Consider the following 12,584-nt stretch of genomic DNA (forward strand, 5'->3'; position numbering starts at 1 on the left):
CACAGCCTTGGTGCACCTCTGCACCAGATTCGTCTCAAAGAGTCAAAGTAACAATCCCCAACTGATGCAGGAATCTGTCCAGCCTCGCAGTCCATACTGGGTTTAGTGGAGGCAACAACTGCGCACGATTGTCCATGGCATAGTTCAAGATTTCGGAATATCTAGAATTTCGGCCTTTATTCCTAGTACATTCCAAAATTATATTTTTTTCGACTTTTAAACTGGAATTCCAAATTTCTCAAAAACCGAATTATTAAGTGGAAATCACGAACTATGGTCCACGGTGACCTAGTAGTCCAAACTTGATGGATATATATTTGGCAAGGCTCTGGTCCAATTTGGGTGATCAAGTCGAGCTTAAAAGATACATTAAGCAATTTTGTGGTGGCTGCAGTGGACATAGTGACAGAGACTAAAGTTTTTTCTTGGATAATGACAGAGACAGAAGATGAAATCTAAGTTTGGGCGTAAGTCGTAAGGATTATGGACTCATGGACATTAGTGGCTAGAATATTTCTAAAATGGTGAAGTTACTTAAAAGAAATTTTGTTTCCAAAATACTACATTGTTCTTCATTATTAGCATAAGAGTCATAGGTGACATTAGTGGCATCTGGCATGTGAAACAGAGGAGGTCGTGGATGTATAGAAGGCAAAGTTGGTAGGGGACGTAAGTGGGCATTACCAGTGCATACTGAGTATGTTCCACGCTTTCTTTTCTTATGTTCCGTGTTTTGTAATCCTCCACCACATTTTGCAAGTCAAGGATGAGATCACATATAATAATGACCATTATTATGGAGAAAGATGAAACGTCCCAATATTTCGGAAGGAATTGGTCATAATTCCGATGAAATGTCAAAATCTTTGAATTCCATAGTGACAGAGTTAAAACAAGTCCAATAGAGAGCTGTTAAATTGGCATGCTAAAAATGCCACATAAGTGTCACACACTTTTTAGTTTGCCCATCTAAATTTGGTTCCCAAAAATAAAAAAACCAATTCAATTGCGTTTTCTATTTTGAAGTGCTAAATGATACGGATAGCATAGTTTTGGACGGACGGCACAATTTCTACTATCCGTCAAAATTTAACACACGGCGCATAAACTATACCGTCCGTCTCCCGAATTTATTATAGAAGCTGCTAAGTCCTAATTTTAAATGAGTTTTTTATTCTATCTAAATTTAAGACCTTTTTAGCAGTCTGATTGGAATATTGGAATGACATTTTTTTTTTAAGGAATTAGTGCTATGTCTGTCTGTCTGTCTTTAGCAGCCCCATATAGCCCTTGTATTTGCTCTTACGTAAATGGTTTGGATAGAGATGGGAATGCGATGACCATGAAGAGGGTATTAACCAACACTTATTACAGCACTCCCATACTTGAACACTCCTCATTGTCTCCCATCTTCTCCCTCCCTATTAAATTTCCATCTTTCTACTCCACCTCTTTATCTTCTCTCTCGTCAGGTAAATAAAATAACCATCTTTCTCTCTCTCTAATTCTCTTCAAAGTTAAAATCTTTATGACTTTCGGTACTGATCTCCATGTTTGCAGGAAAAAGCAAATTGAGTTTAGATTATAATAATAATAATACTCGGATTGCGCCCTTGTCATCGATGGATTCTTCTTCTACGGAGTTGAATAGGAGGGAGTTGTATGGGGATATAGAGCCTTATAGTACCGGTTTTTTGAAGGTTTCGGATTTGCACACTATTTACTGGGAACAATCCGGGAATCCCAATGGTCATGTGAGTCCACACCTCATTTTCTAGTTCCAAATATATCAGTTTTGTGATTGCACAAACACATTTTCGTGTTGTCGTGGCAGCCAGTTGTGTTTCTCCATGGTGGTCCAGGTGGAGGGACGTCACCCAGTAACAGAAATTTTTTTGATCCTGAATTCTACAGAATCATTCTCTTTGATCAGGTTTCCCACTTACGAATTTATAGGATATGTCTTGAATTATTTTTTTTTTTTTTGTCATTTCTATTTATTAAATGAATACATTTACCAGCGAGGTGCAGGCAAAAGTACTCCCCATGCTTGCTTGGAAGAGAACACAACATGGGACCTTATCAGTGACATAGAAAAGATAAGGGAACACTTTGGAATTCCAGAATGGCAGGTTAAAATGTTGTCTTTTGCTTGTTTAGATTCTTCACTTGATATTAAACTAACTCAGTTAAATCGTGCAGGTGTTTGGCGGCTCGTGGGGAAGTACTTTAGCCCTTGCTTACAGCCAATCACATCCAGAAAAGGTGCTATATGTAATGTCATTATAATGTCTATTGTGTAGACTAGTTTGAGAGTTTCATCCTTGTTCTCAATAATCCTTTTACAATTTTTGAATTATTTTTGTTGTTATCCTTTCTAAGGTTACTGGCATGGTCCTCAGAGGAATTTTTCTTTTAAGAAAGAAGGAGCTTGACTGGTTTTATGAAGGTGGTGCTGCAGCCATATTTCCTGATGGTACAATTCTTATCTAAAAGGAATAGGTTTTATGTACCAATGCCCACCAGGCCACCAAAACAACTCTATTTCCCTGACATGCAGGGGACTGCATTTTGTTTTTGTTTTTTTGTGCACGATGAAAAGATTTCCACACTAACTAGTATGTTCATCATCATAGGATTAAATGTAGATACCTAAAGATTATCCCCTATTACACGGTAGTTGAGCTGGAAATTTCTTGACTAAGCATTTTGGAGATAATTAGAACATTTGGTTTGTAGGACACAACAAGATACCTTATCAGCTTGTCAGAGGGATTTAGCATCTTGGGTTACTAGGTGCATGTATCCGTCTTTTACTTTGTCCAGCACAAAAATCGATATCTTTATCCATGCTTACATTGTTCATGAAATATTGTCTTACTCCGTATAACGATAGGTAGTTGTGCACTCATTCTTTATTCGTCTACCTTATATTGTTGACACTTTGTTTTTTAAATTGGATCCGCTCTTATGCATCTCAATTCCAAATAATTTTTATAATATAAGGCATTGACTTTTATTCTCTTTCAATATTCAGCTTGGGAACCTTTTAGGGACTTGATCCCCGAAAGTGAGAGGAGCTGTTTCATTAATGCTTACAGCAAGAGATTGAACGATGATGATCTTGAAACACAGGTAAGAATTAAGAAATCTCTCTTTGATGTAGCTGTAAAGTGGTCATGGTTCCTGTTGAACAAAGTGTTCTGGAATTTCTGTTTTCAAACGTGAACTGTTCTTTGAAGTTTTAAAAGAATTAGGGCTACTTTGTGTTTCGTTTGAATAGCTCTCCTTTTTGCTTGATTGTCTTTCTTGTTCGTAGTATGCAGCTGCTAGGGCATGGACCAAATGGGAGATGATGACTGCTCATCTACTTCCGAACGAAGAAAACATCAAGAGAGGGGATGATGATAAATTCTCACTGGTAACTAGTTCTTTTTTATTTTTGGATCCTTAATGAAGATACAAAAACTCTTACTATTGGTTGCCCCAACCTTTATTCTACCTTCTTTAGTTGTATATGCATTCGGCATGACCAATCACAAGATATTACATGGATTGGTCATTTATTCATTGTATAATACTTTGCATTGGAATTTCTGTAGTGCTATATGTTCTTGTGTTTTAATGGTTAGGAGGTTGCATGCACGAGACGAAATTTTACTGTAAATGCTACACATTTATATACATTTTGTTCTTTTTGGTTCATATGAAGGATGCAGAACAGTATGTAGATTTAGTAACACTTTAGCATGACATCAGTATCTTAGCTGAGATTCCCTGATGCTTTCCTACTTGTCTTGCTCTATTACCTTTGGAGTGCTCAATCCGCAGGAGGGTTCTGTCTCTTGGTTTCATCACCACATCTACATCCCTTTGTTTTCCCCTCTCTATCAGTGATCTAAAGGTTCCTTCTATTTTATTTTATATTTGGCATAAGAGAGTACAAGACAATAAATAGGAGTTTCAGATTCGATTGGGGTTCTGCTTAGCAGCTTCTTTTAGGATTTCTTGCCACTTTGATTCCTCCTGTTTATTGTAATTCATAGGTCTATCCTGGTGATGATGAGTAAACTTTATTGCCTCTACTCGTTACGATTGGCAGAAACTTCTTAGATATTGTCCTTGTGCCAGTTAGCGGTTGAAGGTTGTTCAACGACTCGGTATAATTGACATATCAAGTCTTTTGTAATCCACGTTTTGGTGAGAAAAACTTGACTGTAACTTTCCAGTTCTATAGCTCGGTTTATATCTTCATCCAAGCTTTGTTGAACTTTCTGCTTCCCAGGAGTGTATATTTATAAAGCAAATTGTCATCCTTAACATCTTAAATCATCTCATTCTACTTTCTCTCGTGTAAAGGCTATTGCCATATTTTTTTGGGTTTGTCTTTCCAACCCCCATTATAGTTTCCTTCTCAAAGTTCACATCACTGCAATGAGCGTGATACTTTTTTTACTTCAACAGTTAGCTACAGGTGAAGTGCTGTTGTTGGTGTTGTGTTGTAGAATATACAGTTTTAGTTGTGCCCCCCCTCCCACACACAAATAAAACAAAATCCCGTAGTATATCATGGGTGCACTGTCGCTGTGTTTTCCGAAAAGGTGGTTTCATTGGATTGAATTTTTTCTGTCAGTAACACAATAGATCCATTCTCATTAGGTTTTGGTGTTGGGTATCCATTGCCACCACGCCAATTTACACTGGACATATTTGTGCTGAATATTACTGCAACACACATACGAGCTGTAATTCTGGACTCATACCAAATGTGCTCTTTTACTATGTGCAGGCTTTTGCAAGGATAGAAAACCATTATTTTCTGAACAAGGGCTTTTTCCCTTCGGATTCATTCCTTTTGGATAATATTGAAAAGATAAGGCATATCAAAACCACAATTGTACAGGTGAAGATACTTTTCTGTCTAAAATATTCTGATAAATGCCGATTAATTTCAGTAGACATTCACTTTATCTGTAAAATTTGTAGGATAATGTCTTCCACATTGTACTCCTATCTTCATTTTAAATGCTGGTGCTGCAGCTCGTTTAATATCTTGAATGGTTCAACTGTGCAGGGACGGTATGATGTTTGCTGCCCTATGATGTCAGCATGGGATCTTCATAAAGCTTGGCCAGAGGCAGAATTGAAGGTGAGATTTGTTCAATGATATGAAGTAAAGGAATTCTTTTCATTGCTGTGACAGTCTTGGCTTTATATTGTGATACAAGTTACTCCTTGGAAGTCTCAGAAAGTTAATATTGACAAGAAAAACAACAGAACGCCAAATAGATGAGCATAAATTAACAGATCTGATACTTTTCTTTAGGTTGTCCAAGATGCAGGACATTCTGCCAATGAACCCGGAATAGCTGCCGAATTGGTGGCTGCAAACGAGAAGCTAAAGAATACTTTGAAGACAAGTGGAGCTTAAAGATGTTTCCGGGCATGTAATGTGAAGCAGTTGGTGAATTAGTGACCCACCCCACTTCTCGAAAATAATAATCAGATAGAGCTCATTATACTTTTTTGCCGCTTGTGTCTGATATTTTGCTCATTTGAAATTAGAGATCCTAAAAGTCTAGTACATATGGTCTAACAGAGTTACAGAACACAGCATTAGCCCAACTTGTACATAATCAGCTGCATGAAATTCCTATCCATTTAGTTTGTGGACCACTCTCGTAAAGGAGTATAGTCCCAAGCCCCGAATACATTTAACGGAGTGAACTTTGAAGGGTAGGCAGCTGCTGAAGGATTGGGAAAGTGTGTTACGGTTTTGGACGGTGAAGACCGAATAGTTCATTTGTCTTCGTTACAAACAGACAAATATATAATTGATGGGCGTGTGCAGCTTGCAAACAAAAGAAAATTTTATGTCATAAGACAGGTTTTTATACTGAGGTTAACACATATTTGAACAAGGGGACCAAATAATATTTCATCAGTGGGTAGAAATTAGGTTATCTCGATATCACCTATAAAAATATTTTATTTAATATATATTTATAGTTTAATACACAAATCAAATATCATCCCGATGAGTTAAAAAGCTAATATTTTGTGGATATGATCTTGTAATTATAGATAGATTTTCCACAAAAATTCAGTTCATTTAGAAATCTCTAATCTAATTAAAAATTATTGATAATTTTAAATTTTTTTTGAATGACTCATTTTTTGATTTTACAATTATCGTTTTACATTATTAAATATTATCAAATAAGCTGAAATTTTATAGAAGTGATCTTTAAGATTTGTTGGACATATTTATAAAAAAATTAGGTTCTAATTAATTTAAATGAACTGAAATTTTGTAAAAGTGTTATTTAAGATTTGTTAGACATATCCACAAAAAATTAGGTTATATTGATCCCTCCCCGTAGTTCAATACTTCAAATCTTCACTACAACCTTATTAATGAAAAATAAACTCAATATAAAAAGTACGGAAAAACTTTATTGCGTTTAGTCACTTTAGTGGTAAAGGCACTTTCAGTTGTATTACTTGTATAGTTGTATGTCGTGTCGTTGTGATAAGTAACTGATATAGACATAGAGTCCGTGCAAGCATGTGTACAAGACAGGTGACAGCTGTTTTTTGGCTTTTCTCACTCGGTGTTGGTACAAATAGACAGGTGACAGAGCATAAGTACAGTAATCAACTGGCTGATAATCTGGCTTCTAAAATGACAATAACTATTAAGATTGTCAGTTCCAAATAGTGTTTTAAGTTTCAACCATCTGGAAACACGAGTCACATACATCGGAGTTCATAAGATGGTGTTTATGTGCTTCGTAATGATTCACATTGCTTTTCAATGACGAATCCCAACTGCTAAGTCAATTCTCAAGGTGATTAGGAAAGAGAGAGAACAAATGGTCGACAAAAAGAGAAGAGGTGGGAGATCATTTGCCACTGATGTAACTTCGGGCTTCATAATTGAGCACATTCTAAGACCAATGTCACAATGATCTGAACTTGAATTTAACAGGGAGAACAGGAGTGCCCATTTTCAACAAAATACAGAGAGCTCTGTAACAGTAAACATACCATGGTGGCATGGATCACGCTTACATGCAAAATCCTGAACTAAAACTTACAGAACTATATAGAAGCAACCACTCTTCTTAGCTAAGTTCATTATAACGACACAAAGAGCAACAGAAAGAGGAGGATCAATGGTGAGGAAAACATCATGTACATCTAGAGTTGTAAGTTGTAACTAAAAGTTCTATTCAAATAACAAAATTTCTTACAAAAGAATTGGAATCCAAAGAAAAAAGAATGAAAAAGAAAAAAAGAAGCTTGAGCAATATCTACACCTTTCATCAAGGAGTCCCACCTCCTACTACTGCTGGCATAATCTCTTCTCCTCAAGCGGGGTAGGATTTTGTACAATGAATTGGGCAAGGAAGGAACAAGAAAATTCAGCACTTCCACCTTTTACATTTTGCTGTTACCTTTCAATCTAAATAAGTGCTTAGGCTGATTGGCTCCACTACAACCACTAGGGTGTATGTCTATCTAGTTGAGAAAACCCATGAATTTCTACATTTCACTTTTTCCACTTCATTCAACTTGTTCACCAATCAGGTCGAGACCTACCAACAGGAACGACACCCCTTGAAAGAGCAGGAAGTAAAAATGTATACCTTGTGCAGATAGCAAACTCCTAGTCGCAGCAGTCAAGAGAAGGAAAGCAAGTGCCAACTCCTTTCTGTACATTCTATTGTGTTTCTTCTTCAGCTTTTTTCTAGATTGCTCCTTCTCCATTTCTTCGAGATCAGGCAATGAGTTACCCCGCTGATGCTGCTTTGGATCCTTCTCAACCATATGAACAAGATCACCTTCAGAAGAGCGACCAGATTTCTTGGTGACCACCCACTCATAGGCACTCCCAAGTTGGAAGAGGCCTGAGATCATGGCATTGAACTTGGTTACAGACATGGTGTTCTCAAAAAGGAGGTAGGGGACAATGAAGGGGAAAGATTTTGGGGCTGGGAGAATGTTGAGGAATGACATGGTGGCCGGAATGTAGCAGACAACCCAGAAGGGGAGCTCAGCCTCTGGGACGAACATTGTCATTGGGAGGATTATGCAAAATAGGGTGAAGGAATAGAAAGGCAGTACAAGTTTTCTAAGCAGGAAGAATAGGAAAATGAGATTCGCCTTCTTCCCCAAACTTATCTGCGTCAACCCAAAAGTGAACCAGAACGCCAATTAGCAAAACTTTCTTCTAGGTAGAGTTTAGAAGCAATTTCCATTAATATAGAATAATATAATACTAGCATTATTTCAAATTCAGAAACATTAGTCATAGGCCCAGCTGAAAATTTCGAATTACCTTAGAGCGGATAATTGCAGGTAAACACAGGCGAAACAACTGCATGGGACCAGAATGCCACCTATGTTGCTGTTTTCGATAAGCTTCATATGACTCGGGCAGTTCGCATTGGCACTGCAAAGAGTGAATTAATCAACGTATTAATAAGGAAACATCAAGGAAGAAAGAACTATATGAGAGAATCGTTTGGGAGGATACCTCAACATCGTTGAGGAATATGAACTTCCAACCATGAAGATGAGCACGAACAGCTATATCCATGTCCTCCACTGTGGTTCTCTCCAACCAACCACCAGACTCCTCCAAAGCCTTTATCCTCCAAACACCGGCAGTTCCATTGAACCCAAAGAAATTGATGAACACACTATTTACTTGCTGCTCCACCTCAAAATGGAAAGACAGGTTTATGTTCTGTAACCTCGTGAGTAGATTCTCATCCTTGTTCACAAATGACCATCTTGCTTGAACTAGTGCTAATTCTTCGTTATCCTGTAGTAGCAAAATAACGGGGGAATTGTTTGATTAAGAACAAAACAAACGAGTAACAGAAATAGTAATACATTGGAAAACTTGGGATGGTGGTGTACCTTGAAATGGGGAACTGTCTTTTTCAGAAAATCTGGGGTGGGCTGGAAATCGGCGTCGAAGATGGCAACAAACTCATAGTCTTTGACATAGCTGCAATTCATGGCTGACTTGAGATTGCCAGCTTTGTACCCATCTCTAATTACTCTATGCCTGTATACAATATTGGCACCCTCATGCTGCCATTTATAAACCTCCTCTTTAATCAGCATTTGGGTTGTAGGGTCATCAGAATCATCCAGGACTTGAATCAACATGTTTGTTTTCGGCCAATCTAAATTGCAGACGGCAGCAATTGATTGCTGATAAACCTGATATTAGGGGGAGGTTCTTAAATCAGACCAAACTTGAACAATTAAAATGTATAAACAACACAAACAAAATTGAACTTAATTACCTCCTTTTCATTGCACATGGGGATCTGAATAAGTACCATGGGGAAGTAAACCTCAGCATTGCCTTCCTTCGATTCGATATCTCGAACCGCCTGTTTAGGAACGGGTTTGATCTTCTTATACCGGATCCAAAAGCAGCCCAAACAAAGAACCAATCTGTCGGCGCTTTGAATGAGGAAGAGAATGATACATACATTGGCAAGAAACTGTAGAGGAGGAGCAAGGTACTCAACTCTAACCAAAACCCAACGAGAATAGAAAAAATCAAATACAGTCTGAACCCCAAATTGCATTGACATTAAATGTTGCAACTGTAAATGAGGAGATCCAAAATGCCATCCATTGAAATAAGCAGCAACCTCAAACCCCAACAACACCACCGACAAAAACAAAAACACTTTGATACATGAATAAAATCTGCTCTTCACTGTTACATTATCATTTCTTTCATCAATCTCGTTGTTGTTATTATTAATCTCTGAATCCGTATCAGTCCTCCCCGAAGCGACACGTCGACGTATCGCAGCCACTAGACCAAACATTGCCGAACCAATTGAAGTTAAACATCCAGCTGCTTTATGTGCTTTGAGAAGAAGAACCCAAGTGAGCTGCTTTGCATTTTTACCTCTACCCTTTTCACCACCGACACTTTTTCTATCATTATTTACAATGAAATCTTCTTCAGAAGGTGATTCTAACTCGAGCATGGACCAATTATTAGGATTCTCCATTTTTACTACTACCGGCGTTCCTCTGTGGCTTTCCTTCGCCCACCATTGGAACGACGGTGCCATTTTTAATTTACCAACTTGTCAAAAATCAAATCTTTTTGAAAAAAAAAAAAAAAAAGGCCAAGCTTGAAATCACTCAGATTTTCTCATTTGGAGAGAAAATTGGTCATGGCTAGAAAGAGAGTGATATTGAGGGTGGGAATAGTCCAAAAAGAAATGCCATTGTATTACAGCTTGCAAGTTTTAGAAAGACAGAGTGAAAAGATGTTAACAGCTCAACACGTATTCAATTTCGAAAAAAATACAAGAAACAAAACAAAAGCTAGGCAGAAACTTTCTTAATTCGGTTAATAAATAAACAATCTAATGGATAATTAATTAAAGACTTTGTCTTTTTTCTTTTATGTTTTTTTTAATAATTTTCACCAACCCCATTAAACGCACCCACGAAGCAGGCATTTAAAAAACCACCCAAAAGAAATAAAAAGTGTATTCCGCGCGTGAAAATGTTGTTAGAAACTGAAATTTGAATTCTGTTTGAATGAAAAAAAGAAAAAAAGTTGGTATTTTTTGTGTGTTTTGGATTTTGTTGAACCAAAATTCTATAGCATTCGAATTTTTTGAACCGAATTTGTGAACACACTAACGTGGCACTCATCAGGCAGGGGGTGCGTGCGTATTTCTCAAAGAAGTACTGCAAATCAAGGTCTCTCTGCTTGCCACGTTATTGTGTTCACAAATTCGGTTCAAAGTGTGTGTTGCGGTAGAAACACTCTTTGTTGAATGGGAGGAGGAAAGAGAGAAGGTTTTGAGGTTTTTCCGCAAAAAGCTCCAACAGTAAAGTAAAGTAAAACCAAGACCGTAGCCATTGTAATGGGGTAAGACAAGACTGAGTCTACCGTTAGAATCTAAAATGTCCGAAACGTCCTCTTTTTGTGCCGCTGTTTTTAGATAAAACGTTAGTAATTAGTACAAGAGTTTAAGGGTATTTTAGGACAATCAGTTACTTTCTATTTTCAAATTTCCATTTTTGTTGGGGAGACAGAAAGTTTACTTACACTAAAAAAAAGCAAGATAATAAGAAGATAATGCTACAGTTGCTGACAATGCATCGAAACTGGAGATTTATCTGTTGGTCCTGAGTTTAAATTACATTATATCTACCATCAAACAATCCAGTGATCACAGAGCCATTACTACTTTCACACGCACATAGAATCTAACAACAGTAACCAGCCAATTGTAGAATAGTAGAACAGCCAATTGTAGATAGTAGAAAATTTGACAACTGTAGATTGTTTTGAGATCCAAGTAGCACTCGCCATTTATTCTCTTTTTGAGCATTCCCAATACAGATGACGACTTTGAGGGGATATAACAATTCGTCACTTTAAGTCCCTAATGCAAGAGTGACTAGTAAGATACCTCTTCGCTAAAGTAATTGTTAAGAAGTATGTCGGTATGGGCACACATCTGTTCGTGTGAAACTCGGAATCTAGTCTAGTGTATGTTGGTATGGGCACATATCTGTTCGTGTGAAACTCGGAACCTAGTTTAGTTTTTCTATTTTTTATGTAAGAGCTAAATGGGATCATATGGATTGCTAAATGCAAATATAGCATTCCAATCACAAAAATGTTATTTATATGAGATTGCTAAAAAGGTCTTAAATTTAGAAAGAGTTAAAAATTCAGTCAAAATTAAGATTTTCGCTAGTAGCTGCTATAATAAGTTCGAGAGACAGACGATATAATTTCTGCCGTCCGTGTGTTAAATTTCGACGGACGGCATAAATTGTGTCGTCCGTCCAAAAAAAATTCAACTTAAGTTACAAAATAATGGACGGACGACATAAACTATGTCGTTCGTATCATTTAGCACTTTAAAACAGAAAACGCAATTGGATTAATTTTTTTATTTTGGGGTGCCAAATTTGACTGGGCAAACTAAAAGGCCTATGTGCCACCTTTTAGCAACCCAATTTAACAGCTCTTCATTGGACTTGTTCTAATAGGGTTAAGTATGTATATGAAATTATGGGTAGAGTATGACGAACTCTCTATCTCCTTTATTTTTTCAACCTCCATTCTTCTTGGTTTCTCCCATCTTACTACTATAAAGAGAATACTTCGGTTTCTCCCATCTTACCTTTTCCAGTTATACCTATATATGGGTTCAATTATTGCAATTACGGACAAAAGGGTATTATGTAATAACATAGATGAGGGAGGAGTAAAACTGTCAATTTCAACAGTGAAATTAAGTCGTTTCTCCATCGATTTTGCACATTGCCTTCAATTTTGTAAGCAATTACAATATTACCATTGCCCGAAATTGGGCTTTTTGTGCTGCCCTGTCCAAACCACTAACCTCATTGCCATTGATTTTATATACAATTGCAAGATTGCCACTAGGCTTTAGGTGTACGTGGTTTCTCTCTTTTTGTTCATCTTACAAGAATCACGTGGCGACTGCCACGTTCAATGTACTCGTTACAATAATATCACAACTCTTCTAGAATCACCACTA

The 12,584-nt window shown here is 37.2% G+C and overlaps 2 protein-coding genes across 2 annotated transcripts; one reads left to right on the top strand and one right to left on the bottom strand.

The window, feature by feature from the left end:
• The first annotated feature begins 1,221 nt into the window (after positions 1-1,221).
• On the top strand, positions 1,222-5,586 carry PIP (proline iminopeptidase). The gene is made up of 11 exons (XM_086592523.1): positions 1,222-1,472; positions 1,561-1,754; positions 1,835-1,933; positions 2,022-2,132; positions 2,203-2,265; positions 2,383-2,476; positions 3,038-3,135; positions 3,320-3,421; positions 4,790-4,903; positions 5,075-5,149; positions 5,327-5,586. Exons 1-11 carry the CDS (start codon positions 1,253-1,255, stop codon positions 5,429-5,431), a joined length of 1,275 nt encoding a protein of 424 aa, XP_086448649.1. The 5' UTR covers positions 1,222-1,252; the 3' UTR covers positions 5,432-5,586.
• Positions 5,587-7,209: 1,623 nt separating this feature from the next.
• CSLC12 (Cellulose-synthase-like C12) lies at positions 7,210-10,312 on the bottom strand. Its single transcript, XM_086592525.1, has 5 exons — positions 9,327-10,312; positions 8,932-9,240; positions 8,543-8,833; positions 8,345-8,458; positions 7,210-8,187 (listed from the first exon to the last, which is right to left on the bottom strand). Exons 1-5 carry the CDS (start codon positions 10,116-10,118, stop codon positions 7,570-7,572), a joined length of 2,124 nt encoding a protein of 707 aa, XP_086448651.1. The 5' UTR covers positions 10,119-10,312; the 3' UTR covers positions 7,210-7,569.
• Between the last annotated feature and the right edge of the window lie 2,272 nt (positions 10,313-12,584).

This window comes from Coptis chinensis, chromosome 2 (assembly GCF_015680905.1).
Source record: "Coptis chinensis isolate HL-2020 chromosome 2, ASM1568090v1, whole genome shotgun sequence".
Lineage (NCBI taxonomy): Eukaryota > Viridiplantae > Streptophyta > Magnoliopsida > Ranunculales > Ranunculaceae > Coptis > Coptis chinensis.